The 14,143-nt window shown below is 48.7% G+C and overlaps 1 protein-coding gene across 11 annotated transcripts in view; it reads right to left on the bottom strand.

Moving 5' to 3' along the window:
• Positions 1–14,143, bottom strand: part of NTM (neurotrimin) — a 680,436-nt gene that overhangs the window by 130,553 nt on the left and 535,740 nt on the right. For all 11 annotated transcript variants that reach the window (XM_084612039.1, XM_084612043.1, XM_084612044.1 and 8 more), the window contains one exon: positions 2,414–2,646. In XM_084612039.1, coding sequence (XP_084468165.1) covers positions 2,414–2,646 — 233 coding nt within the window. The remainder of the gene's footprint in view (positions 1–2,413; positions 2,647–14,143) is intronic.

Below are 14,143 nucleotides of genomic sequence, written 5' to 3'. Positions count from 1 at the left end.
GTCACCGTATGTCTCCTGGGTGCTGGCAGACTGTGGTACACAGCGGCAGCAACCCATTGCCTTGTGGCAGCAGACGGTGCAATAGGACTGGTAGCCGTCATCGTCATGTCCGAGGTGCTCCTGGTCGCCTGTGTGAGGTTGATCAGGAGCGCCTGGGCAGACATGGGCGCAGGGACTAAATTTGGAGTGACTTGATCAAGTCATTCTCTTTAGTCCTGCAGTCAGTCCTATTGAACCATCTTATGGTGAGCAGGCAGGCGATACGGATTGCTCGCAGTCCTATTGCATCATCTTCCGCTGGGCAGGCAAGAGATGAGGATGGCTAGCAGTCCTATTGTACCATCTTCTGCTGAGCAGCCATGAGATGTGGATGGCATGCAGTCCTTCTGCACCGTCTGCTGCCAGCCAAAGATGTAAAAGATAGATGAGTGGATCAAAACAAGAAATAGACCAGATTTGTTTTGTACTCATTTGCAAACCACCGCCCCCCCCGGCCCCCGTCTAGGGGACTCATTCCTCTAGGTCACACTGCAGTCACTCACAGAGAAGGTGCAGCGAGGTAAATCTAGCCATGTATCAATCAGAGGCCAGATTAACCTCCTTGTTCCAATAAGAACAATAACTTAGGTGCACCATTTCTTATTGGAACCCTCCGTGAAGTCCTGCCTGAAATACTCCTTGATGTAAAGTCACCCCCTTTGTTGATTTTAGCTCCCTGTAAGCCAAACCTGTAAGCCGTGTCGTCAGTCGCCCCTCCCTGTGTCAGAGCAACGGCAAACAATCGTGCATCTGAGTTGAGAGTGCTGTCCAGAGCAGTCACAATGGAGCACTCTGGGATAGCTCCCGGAGGCCAATACCGTCGAATTGTGTCCACAGTACCCCAAATTCGACCCGGCAAGGCCGATTTAAGCGCTAATCCACTTGTCAGGGGTGGAGTAAGGAAATCGATTTTAAGAGCCCTTTAAGTCGAAATAAAGGGCTTCATCGTGTGGACAGGTGCAGGTTTACATCGATTTAAAGCTGCTAAATTCAACCTAAAGTCCTAGTGTAGACCAGGGCTCAGACAACCAACACAGAATCAGACTCACGACTGCTGCTCCAGCAATCCTCAGCCAAATTTGGAGAAGCAAAGGTATTTCCATGAAGTGTAAAATGAAATTGCGGAGTCTCGTCTTCAGCGTCTTGCTATGTGCCTGTGAGATGTGGATGCTAAGGAAGAAGGACATAAAGGGTTTTCTGCCTTCAAATTGAGATGCTACAGGTGATTGCTTCGCATTAGCTATACCTCGCATATGACTAATGAGAAGGTAATCACCCAAATGTATAGCATAACTGGAATGATTTCTGAGATCGTTAAGGTGATCAAACAAAGATAACTTGTTTGTGGGCCACATGGGTCAGATGAGTGGAGGAAGACTGCAGAAGCAAGTTTTGGAGGGACTGGTGCCAGGGGGCACCTGAGCCAGGTGTGGTCTCATGATGTCACTGACTCAACGGGACACAGAATGATGCTTATCAAGGCTGTGTGAAGATGGCAAATGTGGAGGAAGATTGCGGGCCCATGACTCCCATGTGCTGTGTTTACTGTGCACTGTGACGTGACTCTATGGCACTTTGCACTATGAGAGAATGGATGTATGGACACAAGTGAGCAGCCTGACTGGCGTACATGCACGTATTAGTGACTGCATATTTAGAAAACACAACTCTCCAATACAAACATCCTCCCTCCTCCCTACACAGAGAATTCCCAACCTTCCCGGCCACCAGGTGCACATACATCCGCTCCCAACACAAAGAGATGGATCCGATGCAAGTATCTTTCTCGCAGCACGGATGTGCTTGCTCGCTCTCATCCCTCTCATCCTCTTTCCACTACCTCAAACATAATTTGCTTTGCTGTTTCCCTCCAGTGTGAGAAAATAATGGTTTGAACAGCGTCTGTGTCAGACTCTCGAGCGGCTGAGGTTGAGGCCTGATGACTATTCAGAGGGAGTCAGGCAAGCCCTGCCCCATCTTCCCAGAAAAAAATAAAACACATGGACTTTGCTCGATTCTGCTTGGACTGCCTGGTCCTCACGATCCTGCTCCACTTGGGGCTAAACAACCCCCACCATGACACTTGGACTGAGCTTTAGGCCAGACAGGCAGGCTGTGTGGGGAGCTGGGACAAGGCTGGCAAAGAGCAAAGGCAGTGAGTGGAATGGGAAAGGAGATGCTGTTGTTTGGGAAGAGGGAGACTAGGATGGAGCCACGGGAACAAGGGAACTGGGAATAAAGGTCATGGTGGCAAACGGGAAGAGGAGTTGAAAGGGGCCATTGGGAAAAGGAACCAGGAGAGATGGGAGAAGAGAAACCAAGGAAGCAACGAGCTCCTAGCAGCCCAAGAAAGCCTGTCTCGCCTGGGCCTTACCTTGCACGATGAGATGCACCCGTGACGTTTTGGGGTGATTGTCTGTCTGCACGGAGCAGGTGTAGGGCCCCTCGTCGTACACATCTACGTCCTGGATCTGGATGCTGTACTGGGTTTTGGTGTTGGACAGGAGCACCACCCGGGGGTCCAAACACCACTTGTCATTGCCGGCATAGAGGATGCTGCTGCGATTCAGCCAGGCCACTCGAGTGACTCTGTTATCCACGGAGCACCTGAAGGGAAGGAGAAAAGTGATTCATGAGCACACCGCCCGTCGTGGTTATTCTCCCCACGGCCTCTTTTCTTTCTGTCCTTTGCTTTTTTTAGCTTTGCTGTGAGCAGCAGTTTCAGAGACCCAGTAGCACGGGTTTCCCAGGAGGAGAACATCAGCACATTGCCTGCAGGGCTCAGGGCTTCTTGTTCCATCTAAAATTCCACCTGAGCCTCAGAGCAGTTCAAGAGGATTTCCAAAAAGTTTCTCAATTACTTTAGAGTCACATGGCTTGAACTCCTCTCAGTCCATTCCCAAGTGGCTCTTTGGGGCCCCTTCATTCACCTTGAAGCTGCCTTTTACCAAGTGCACACAAGCCAGCTTAGTTACAGCCTTAAACTTTTGTCCAAATATCAATCCAAACTTTTTGGAAACTTCAAATCTCTTTTCTCCCCCAGCAAAACCTTATTTTTCATTTCCCCCAGAGATCTCCATCTCCCTGCAGCCAGGAGAACAAAAGGTGAAGCACAGCAAGGGAAGCTAGTCTCTCTCAGTTTCTGGAAGCAGGAAAGAGAAAATAGCTTCTGTTCTCCCAAGTATTCCAGGCAGACAGTCTCAAAAAAAGATCAGGGCACACATCCAAAGAAAACCTTTCAACTTCCTAAAGTTTGCCCATTGCAAGCATCCTCGCTTCCTTTCACTCATCCACATCAACACCATATCATCTTGTTAGCAGTCACTGTCACTAAATGCTGCTTCCCAGATCCCTGACTGCAAAGTCAGAGTGCTACCCATGAACCCAAGCCCCTTATGTGACAGGAGAACATTCAAGCATCCAAGCTGAATACAACTGTGTTCCTTTCAAAGCATTTAACAGCCTTTATAACCCAGAGAAAGAGCTTTGTTAGACGTCAGTGACAGAGGATAAACCCGCTCAGCCTAAGATCCCATGTTTATATTCTTTCCAGTCAACTTCATTACTTTTTCCAGCAGTGGTGATGCAAATTAACTTGCAAGTTAACGAGCGAGGGAGCAGCAGAGATCACAGAGGTGGTACGTGGAAACCTCAGTGAATGGAGGTCAATGGAGTGACAGCAAGGATGACTGTGGCCCCAGTGTGGAATTTTGTCAGTGAATTTTGGTGACACTGCATGTCGTCTGGGGACCTTGTCCTTCCTCAGTGTTAGTATATTGGGGGTGCTACTACAGTCAAAGTAATAAACAATGATAAAAGTAACATGAAAGACAACTAAAGTCACTATTAAAATTCATGCACCTCTTTGCCACCACTCTCTTGTATGCCTCTATGCTCCCGTCTCTCCCCCACCCCCATTTCTTTCCTCTCTACTATATCTATTACTCTGTTCTTGACCTATCATTGTGCCTGCTGCCCAGCTATACGAGGGACGAATGAGCTCTGTTGTAAAGTTTCAGAGTAACAGCCGTGTTAGTCTGTATTCGCAAAAAGAAAAGGAGGACTTGTGGCACCTTAGAGACTAACCAATTTATCTGAGCATGAGCTTTCGTGAGCTACAGCTCACTTGGTCGGATGCATACTGTGGAAAGTATGGAGGGAATGCTTGGATTACATGCTGTCTGATTCCATTGTTGTCCATGGATCTCCAAGCTGGGATGCTTCACAAAGGTGGAGGGGGAGGGGGAGGATTTTTGATTTAAACCTGTTCACTTTCCACAGTATGCATCCGATGAAGTGAGCTGTAGCTCACGAAAGCTTATGCTCAAATAAATTGGTTAGTCTCTAAGGTGCCACAAGTCCTCCTTTTCTCTGTTGTAAAGTTATCTGTGAATGGACTCATTTTGAAGGAGGGACTCATTTACCCATATACAGAGGTACCACCTCATCATGAGCGGAATCCTCTTGAGCGTGAATTTGAATAGCGTGAACCTCCATCGATAGTGAACAGAATGAAAGATCCAAAATCACAGCTGTGTGTGAACTGGAGTTCCAGTAAACCTTACTCAGGGTGTAATCTCCCGAGACGGTCTAAGCCTGGGAACTGTGTCTTCTGTTCTTGGTGCTCCCACTGACTCAGTGTGCGATGCTTGGAAAATCATCTAATCTCTCTGTTCAATAATTGTCTACCCATGAAGACTTACTTACTTCACAGAGATCCAGCAAGAATACTTTCACACTGCTTCATCGATGTAAGGTCCTGATCTGAGCCCCATTACCTGAGCACCTCACAATCTTTAATGTATTGACGTCTCCACACCACTCCTCTGAGGTTGGACCATGCTATTATTCCCATTTTGTAGATGGGGAATGGAGGCACACAGAGGCTAAGTGGGGCATCCAGGGAGTCTTTGGGCAGAGCAGGGATTTGAACCCAGATCCCCCAAATCCAGGCTAGTGTTCTGACCACTCGACCATTCTTCTTCTCTGCTTTAGAGACCTTTAGATGAAAGGAGCTGTTGACATACATAGATTTTTATTATTTCTAAAAAAAACCCCATGGCTTCACTACAGGCAAACCCAGAGGGCTTTATTCAGTTTGTGCTTAATCAAACTCCTGTTGAAGTCAGTGGGAGTTCTGGCTGTTTGAAGACTGAGAAAGGTCCTTAGGATCTCACCCAAGAGGACAAATCTACTGTATCCCTCTCTTTTTAAATGAATAATGGTTCGTAATAGAGCTGGGCTGGGGCCACAGAGTTTAGAGCCAACTTTGGAGGATGTATGGATCCAGGATTTTGGTCTGGGCCTACCGCTATCGGCACTTTTAAAGATACTGTAAAAGAAAGGTTCCAACAAACACTCTGAGGCCCACTTCTGTACAAATGAAGAGGTGCCCTGTCTACTGGATATTTCAGAGACGAAGCAGGTGATGGGAATGCAGATGATTAACTGCCTGTCACTTTCTGCTGAAGTTTGCACCATGGACCAGTGAGCAGATTTAAGTCAAAAATCCTCCCCCTCCCCCTCCACCTTTGTGAAGCACCCCAGCTTGGAGATCCATGGACAACAATGGAATCAGACAGCATGTAATCCAAGCATTCCCTCCATCCAACGAGCATTTAAGCGCTTTTGAAAAGTAACGGAGCTCAGGCAACGCATGAGGCCACAGCGAAATCAGTGCTTTTGCCCTTCACAGTGCCTGGTCACCATCTCTTCTTATCACATAGGCACACTCCTCTTCCCTGGGATGGGCAGACTCAAGGGTCTGGCTTTTGTATTGTATTTATGTTGTATTTCCTTACTCTTAAAATTTAAAAAAAAAAAGCACAATACAAACAGCTTCCAGATAGAATCACAGAAGATTAGGCTTGGAAGAGACCTCAAGAGGTCATCTAGTCCAACCCCCTGCTTAAAGCAGGACCAACACCAACTAAATCAATACCTGGGAATAGACACCCAAGCCTCGGATACTACAGCAATATCCCTGAGACCCCAGTCCTCCTCCATGCCATCCACATGGGATTCCTGAGCCCCTACAGGGACAGGTTTTCATCCTTCCCTCTGACCCATGTGAGACAGAGATGGGCCAGGCAGTCTTGATGCTCAGAGCAGGGCTGGGCCCAGCTGATAGCGCATCCCTCCCAAGGGGAGAAGGACGGACAGGTTGTGGTGCCAAGGCTGCGTTGCTACTGGCTGAGTTATAATGCCACCCAAGGCTCCCCGATAGGGGTACATCTCCACTCCACCCTCTCTGTGGGGATGTACAGACCTGAGCAATAACAATGGGAGTCTTTTCACTGGCTTCCCTGGGAGCTTCATCAGGCTGTTGAGTTCTAAGTGACTTGTCCAGCATTACAGAAGAACCAGCTGCATCTCTGGCGTGACTCCATCGATACCAGTGGACATAGCCTTCAGTGAGTCAGTGTCAGACCCAGGCCGCCTGACTCTCGCCAACAGGCCAACACCCTATGCGCCACATTAATAAAGGCCAACATCAGCGGCACACATCAGGGGCCTAGAAAGGGTCCAGAGCTCTGATCCTGACCCACGACTGCCATCCAGAGCCACGCTGGAGTGCACCCATGCTATACATTTTTAGGGAAGGGTGATGGTTCTGAAAGAGAAGACGTCACATGGCCAAGGCTCAGTCTCCGCTCCTGATACTGAGTGCAGCTCAGGATGGCCAGCAGTCTCCTCCCCATCTGGCTCTTTGCCCTCTTCCAGTGGCTCCTAACTAAAAGCTGAGCCTGTTGATGGGAAATCCTGTTTTCCCCACCAAGGAGACAATGTGGATTGGAGCAAACAAAATAACCAGCCGCCCCTTTGGTTGTAGCAGCAAGGGCAAGCTCCAAATAGGGGGAGGAGGGAGCTAAAATACATGGTGGAGTCTGAAAACTTTCCCTGCCCTCCTTTCCTTCCAGCAACACTCCAAGCCCAAAGACACTTTCCCCTTGCTCACTTGTGCACCTCTTTGAAGCCATTCTCTCCCTGCAATGTGCCAGTGAGAGAGGGGGGAATGGGTCCCCAAGGTGCCAGGAAACAGCCCTGGCCTCAGCAAAGATGTACAAGTCATTAAGTGCAGATGAGGTAATTTCGTCTCTCAAGATCCTTAATCCCCTTTACATTCCAGCTCAGAAGGCAGGGCCTTATTCTCCAAGAAGATGAAAAGCCTGGAGTTCTCCAGCAAGGGGAGGCAATGTTCTTGGTCTCACGCTCTTCATTCTCCCTGCATCTCTTTTCCCTTCAGATCTTGAGTCCCAGGTCTCCCGGCTTCCCTCAGCGAGGAGGGGAGGCTGTTAGTGTGCCGCGATCACAGCATCCTCCTTGCTCAGCAGCAATGGTTCGAGATTCCAGTACTATGTGCCAGGAGGGTGGTGCCTTGTTAATATCCCACCACCCAGATGCAGCAGGGTGGGTTCACCCCAATCTCTGGATCCCTCTAAACCATCCCTGCCAGACATCCTTTAGCCCTCGGGCTCAGAGCTATACTTTGGAGGAGCAACATCTTTGCCTTTGAATTTTTTCCCCAGTGAGCTATCCCCCGGAACGCTGCTAACATGATCATTAATGCACTTATAGTAGCATCTTGAGGCCCCAACCAAGATTGAGGCCCAGTTGCGCTAGGCGCTGTACATACATATAGTAAAAGAGAGTCCCTGTACAAGCCACTGTGTACATAGTCAAAGGATGAGAGAAAGGAAACATTATTAGCCTCATATTACAGTTGGGAAACTGAGGTAAAAGAGTGAAAAAGTGACTTGCTCAGGGCCACACAGGAAGCCTGTGGTGGGGGGGCGTGAATACATTTACACTGTTCACTAACAAACATGCATTATTATTAATTAGCCATGCAAGACCCGACTCACACAGAGCTGTCCCATCCTCGTATGGTGTTATGGACTTCATGTCACACATCCAGAAGGCCAGAAAAGCTTCACTGTGGTCATTCTTATATCTGATTGGATCACCATCACCTCACCCATCTCTACTCATCCTGGGCTACAGGATCAGCATTAGGACTTTTGCACAGATGGAGTTATTGAAAAGCAGCAATTTGTGAGTAACTCGATGTATAGACAAGTCCTGAGTGTGTTTTCCCAGGAGGGAAGTTGAAACAAAGTGCATTTGTGTGTCAGGGGCTGCTGCTCCTCCCTGCTCTTTGGCTGGGTTTATGAAGAAAGAACTTTGGTTTAAATGGAATTATACATGAATCCCTTAGCCCCGCACCATTCCTTTCTGTGAACACATATACCTATGGAATGATGCCTCTAGACAGGACACCTGCACTGATTGAACGCAGGACCTCTGGATCTTATAGTATGAGTCTTGACTGCCTGAGCTAAAGAACCAGCTCAGTTAGCTTGGATCAGTTGGCAGTGAGGCCCAGATCCTCAAAGAGAGGATACCTTTGAGGATCTGGGCCAAAGAGATTTTTAAAACCTCTATGCATGTTTACCCGCTTGGTGGGGGAGAGGTCAGACAGCTGTGCAGGGTTTATCACAGACTAAGTGAGAATACTTTTGTGGGAGCCCTTCATGACAGTGCTGACAGGGTATCACCGACACACCCTTCCCTTGGGGAATGTGCCGTATGTCTTAGGAAAAGCAGCAAGATCTCTCAAATAAGCCCAGTATAGGCTCTTTCACTTGTATATTCCAAGCACCACACAGACCATTGCTGGAGTCCTGAAGATCAACGGTGGAAGTTTCTTTCCCTTTTAGCCCTGGAAGAATGAGGAGGATGAGTGTGTGGAGATTGTTCTCTATCCCCAGTGGTCCTAACATAAATCCTAGCCCACCCTGCCTTCTGCTACCCCAATATTGTGAACCCATCTTGGCAAACAAGGGGTTACAGCCTGCACGTTGTTTGCACCATTATGATGTCATTCATGACAATGCACTGCAGACATCATCATGTTCGGCTGCATGGGGAACAGAGCACCAGAACAGCCTCGTGCTGAAGAAGCTTGTGCTCAGGGCATGGTGATGAGAAGAGCTCTGTCTGCCTGGGGAACGGCCCATCCTCTCACGGCAAGAAAGGAAGGGTTTGGGTTTGATTTTCACCAACTTTTGTAGCCAGCAAAGGACTCTAAACCCAGACTCCTCGTGGCTCAGATGTCTTATTCTCCATCCACATGCATTGTCCCATCGATCCATCCAGACACCGTAACCATCCTCCCGTCTACATCGCCAATCAGAGATGGCTAGATAATCACCTCCTGGGGAGATGGAAGTGCAGCCCAGGTGGAAACTGTAACAACCTGGATGGAACTTGGAGGGAGAAGCACCGGTTGCAGGAGGGAAAAATTTGGAGGATGCACCAGGAAGCCAGTCTGTGGGCACATAATTTGAATGAGAGGTGGAGTTGTAGCATCTCTGCTTCTAGATGCTGCTTTGTTTGCCTATTAATCACATTCTCTTTCTTGCTGTCTCTCTCACTAGGCTGACTGCTGCCAACATGTTTCATGTACCGTGTGCTGGGTAATAACATCAAAAGACTCCAAGTTTCTAAAACTAAACTGGATCTTTATTAAAAGAACTATTTCCAGAGACGCTTCAGCTGCAACTAGCATTCCAGCCATGTGTGCACAGACTGACTTATGTGTGTCTCCTCCAAACTCTTCCTCCCTCCAGGTTTCATGCACTTTGCAACAGAGATGGGGTGCAAAATGTGGTTTTCTGACAGCTTTGTTCAATATGGTTTCCAGCTCTCTGCATGGTTCAAAACACCCCCTGGTGTAAGTTAGAGCAGCCCCGGGGTCAGTCCAACTTACAGCAGTCTGTCCTAGGTTGCCTATGGGCTGCACAGCACACTGTAGAACTTAGCACTCAAGCTATCCCCATTCCTACCCCTAGGCCTGTCCCAGCACACCCCCTGGGCTGAGGCCTACAGGACAGGATAGGATAGGATTCCTTATATATGCTACTCTGGCACTGGGAGAATTCTACCCCGGCCCTTTGTGGCTTATTTACAAACCCTACTTGCTGTGGGAGTGGTAAAAAGCAGCCAAAATTGGCCCTTTCATAATAGGCTGAGCCAAAACCTGAGAACAGAACTCCCTGAAGCTGGATCCCAGATATGGGGCTTGGACCCATCTTTCCTAAACTGGTAGAGCAAACAGATAGGGCTACATGTGGACCCAGGGAATGCCAGGGAGGGAGGGTAAAGGAACCAGAAACCTAACAAGGACCCCAGCTCTACCCTCCAGACCCTTCTGCACAGCTGTGCCTTAGCAAGCGTTCTCTTTCCTCCGAATACAGCATTCCTCACACACCAAATTTCCCACCGAAGATAATGGGATCTCAGAGTGCAAAGGGAATGTAGGCTTGTGCTCGTACTCACTAACTCCTTTCTAAACCACCTACTGCCCTGGGTAATTCACTTTAACTGCTTTCCTTGTGCAGAAATCCCAAGTCCCCTTCTTCAGCGCAGTTCCCCTTCCACTGCATCTGTTCCCCTACCCCCCGGCCCCTCCAATTTTTGTCTTTTTAGAGAGAAGGAGCTCAAGCAGCTTGATAAGTACCTCTCTCCTCCCTTCTGAATCCCCCAGACCTCCGCAGGGGCGACTTGTTGTGCCAAACTCCAGCATCTCCAAGCCCTTTCCAAAAGATGCACAGTCATAACAAACAGCTCGGCCGGCAGCGCCATGGCAACAAGCAGGAAGCAAGAGGGAGAGATGCAAGTGGAATTTGAAGTTTGAAATTGAAAGAGGGAAAGTGTCTCCGAAGAGATCCCCTCTACGGCTTTGTCTACATGCAAACGTTGTTGTGCAAGAACTATGCAACTCTTTCTAGTGTGAATGCAGTCATAAAAGTTCCCCACTGCGGTAGCTTATCCCCATACAGAGGGTGGGGAATAAGCTATCTCAGGATAGGGCATCCATCCGGGATTGTCCAATGGAATAAATTACATCTCTGGTAGCTCCCGCTGCAGTAGTTTCTCCATTTCCAGCCGTTTTTAACCCAACAGTCGCTGCCTGCCACAGAAAGCACTCATGCCTCAAAACCCATCACCGATCTTTCCTTTACACTGCCCAGCAAGGCTCTCCAAGCCCTTTGCAAGCAGTAAAGAAGTAAGTCGCCCATCAGCGCTCAGAAGTATGATCCCCATTTGACAGAGAGGGAAACTGAGGCACTGAAGTGACTTTCCCAAGGCCACAAAGGAAGTCAGTGGCAGAGCTGAGAATAGAACCAAGGAATCCTGTCCTCTCTTAGGCCACCCTGCATCTGGATGGTACTCTCACATGTCCCCAGATTCAGAAGAAGACCGACAGACTAACAGCCAACACAATTATGTCCCAGTAGAAGGCTAGAGGAAGTTTCCTCCAACTTTCCCTATTTGTGTCCTCTAGTACACACATAAAGGCTGAAGGGGGCCAAAGTGGTGGGGGGAAGGAGGTTGTTAATTATTGAACTGCCAGAACTGGCTCACATGGCTTTGTCAGCTTTCACACAAAGAGCTGGTGTTTGAGATGACTGGGCTGGGGAATGTGGCTTGTTTCAACCCAGCAGGGCAATGAACGAAACACATAATATGAATTAGAACTGCAAAAGAGCCATGCCAAATTAGCAGCCTGATTGATGCTTTCATTGCAATTGTCAGGGGGAAAGCTGGGCTCTCTTCTCCCCACAGCAAACTTGGGGGTCCATCACCTCTTCCTCAGGCCAGATCAGGGGTGTGGGCTGTGGTGTTGGGGACCTCTAAAGCACACACTCACTCACTCACGGCCTTGGGTCTTCGTCCAGCCACACTGCAGGATAAAACTAACTCTCAGTGAAGCTGCTGAGAGGCTGGTGTCTGTACTGGGGAAATTTCCCTCCCCCAAATACTAAACAGTTTTTTAAACCAGTTATTCTATGCTGGATTTCAGACATGCTGGAGCCTTAGCACTGACCAAGTTCCAGGCGGCCCAAGACGGGTTTTTTTAACTGAACCAGTTCCAACCCACTGTGGACTTTGAAACCAGTCCCTTAAACATGATCTGGGCTTTGGATCCATCTGAAAATCAGTTTTGACGAACTAGCTTGGAAACTCGGTAAAATCTCGGGCAGAAAATGTTCCTAGTACAGATCTGGCCAGCAGGGGGAGCTATTTCTGACCTGCACGGGGAGAAATGGACCCACAAATCCTACTGAGTGTGCTGGAAGCAGGAGAACCTCAGAGTTCAGGCTTCATATCTGGCTTCACCTTCCAAGCTGTTGTGCTATGAGTGATCAACTAAACTAGCCTGCTGCCGAAGGCAGGAGCTTCCCAACTTGGATTTATTTCTTTGATTATCACATTTTATTGCTATTTATTAGAATTAATTGAAGGCCGGGCTGTGAAGCACTCACTCCCATTCAGGAGTGACTGAATTCACTGACTTCATTGACTCTCCTCATGCAAATAATCACTCCCCAGCAGGACTGTGAGGGTCACAATCTGGCCCTGAGGCAATCTGAGTGCTAGTGAAAGGTGCCAGACCGGCATCGCTAGAGATGAAAGTCCCCTCTATTTATCCTATACGCGCTGCCCCGCCTGCATGTTCAAATCCTCCTTGCCTGTCTGAAGAACATATACTATAGCTGTGAGCTAGCATCAGCCTGTGAGATACTAAGGGAATGTGTGGGAAAGCGAGTGGGCGGGTGGGATGAATGGATGGAGAGAGGGAGGAATGGATAGCCCACCCTCATTAGAATTCCCAAAGCTTGCCTCTTCTTGTAATGATACACCATTCGGGATGGCATTGTTGGATAATATACAGTGCCCCATCACATCAGTGCCTTGTATCCTTTTAGAAGGGCCATACTGTGCCAGCAGGTTTACCAAGGCATTTAAGAGGCAAGATTAAGATGCCATAGGTTCTTTTCACAGCCATCTGGTGAGACTGTGCGTCATTCCAGTTTTCCCTGAAGGAGCTTTTGGGGTCTGAGGGAGAAGACCCCATGATCCGCGGACCTACCAGAGACAAATGAGGGGCGGGGGGGAGCAGAGCACTAGACCCAAAGGACACAGGGTGAGGTATTTATATAAGACCCAGACCTAACCCGAAACAAGGCTGTGCACAAACCAAATCCCTGACACGCCCCCGCTTTCATTTCGTCCTCCTCCCCGACCATCTCTCCCGGCTCCCCACTGTCCAAGCCATGGGGGAGCTGGCAGTGCGGAGCGTGGTCATTTCCAGTCTCCACTTCTCCATCTGCCAGGACGCGGCTGCCACCCCAAACGCTGAGGAGTTGGTGGGGACGGGGGCAACCTTCCCCCACTAATAAACAAGCAGCCTGGGTCCTTGCTGCTGCCGCTCTGTCTCGTTTGTATTTTCCTGCTTCGCCATCAAAAACAGCTCACCGCTGGTAGGTCAGGCACAAACAATAGCTACCAGCGGCTGCTCCCACAACTCACAGGCTGGCAACCTTTATCAAACAGGCCGGCCTTCCCAAGGGATTCAGAGAGCCTGCTGGCTCTGCTCTTCACTTGTATTCAATAACCGACACGTACACACGTGCAGAGCGCAGACCCAGTGTGCACACCCACACCCACACCCAGAGTGCACACACACTGTGTAGAACCACTCCCCATACTGTACGCACACAGAGAACAGACATATACACACGCTGTCTGTAACCACGACGTGCACACAAAGAGTACACAACTACACCCACGGAAAGAGCATACATACAAACTGTACGTATCACACACAGATATATTATACACACACACTTGCTGCACACACACACACACATTACACACGGCAATTTTTCTGCTGGCACTCTACTAAATTTGTACACCCCTTTTGCTGTTCCTGGAGTTGCAAAAGGACACAGGACAAGAAAAATGAATCACAAGATACTTCACACTCAGCCATCCCTGGGAAGTACAAGAGAATTGCACAAGAAACCCTGATCTTGAGAGCTTTCTGGACTGAAGAAAATCAGAAAAAAAAAATCCTTTTCTCCAACTCCTCAGTCCTTTTCTTTCCTCCTTAGGACCCCCAAAAATGTGAAAGTGGCACCTCACTAATCCATACAGCATCTGGGGACCATTTATCAGATCTCCCTACCCATAGCATTGGGGCCTGGATAAACTGGGACCTAGATCTGAAGCACATTAGCCAATGACTGGGCTC

The sequence above is a fragment of the Lepidochelys olivacea genome (genome assembly GCF_965140295.1).
Source record: "Lepidochelys olivacea isolate rLepOli2 genome assembly, chromosome: 22".
Taxonomy (NCBI): Eukaryota; Metazoa; Chordata; order Testudines; family Cheloniidae; genus Lepidochelys; species Lepidochelys olivacea.
The sequence above is the reverse complement of the archived record's forward strand: the minus strand, read 5'-3'. Positions and strand labels throughout refer to the sequence as shown.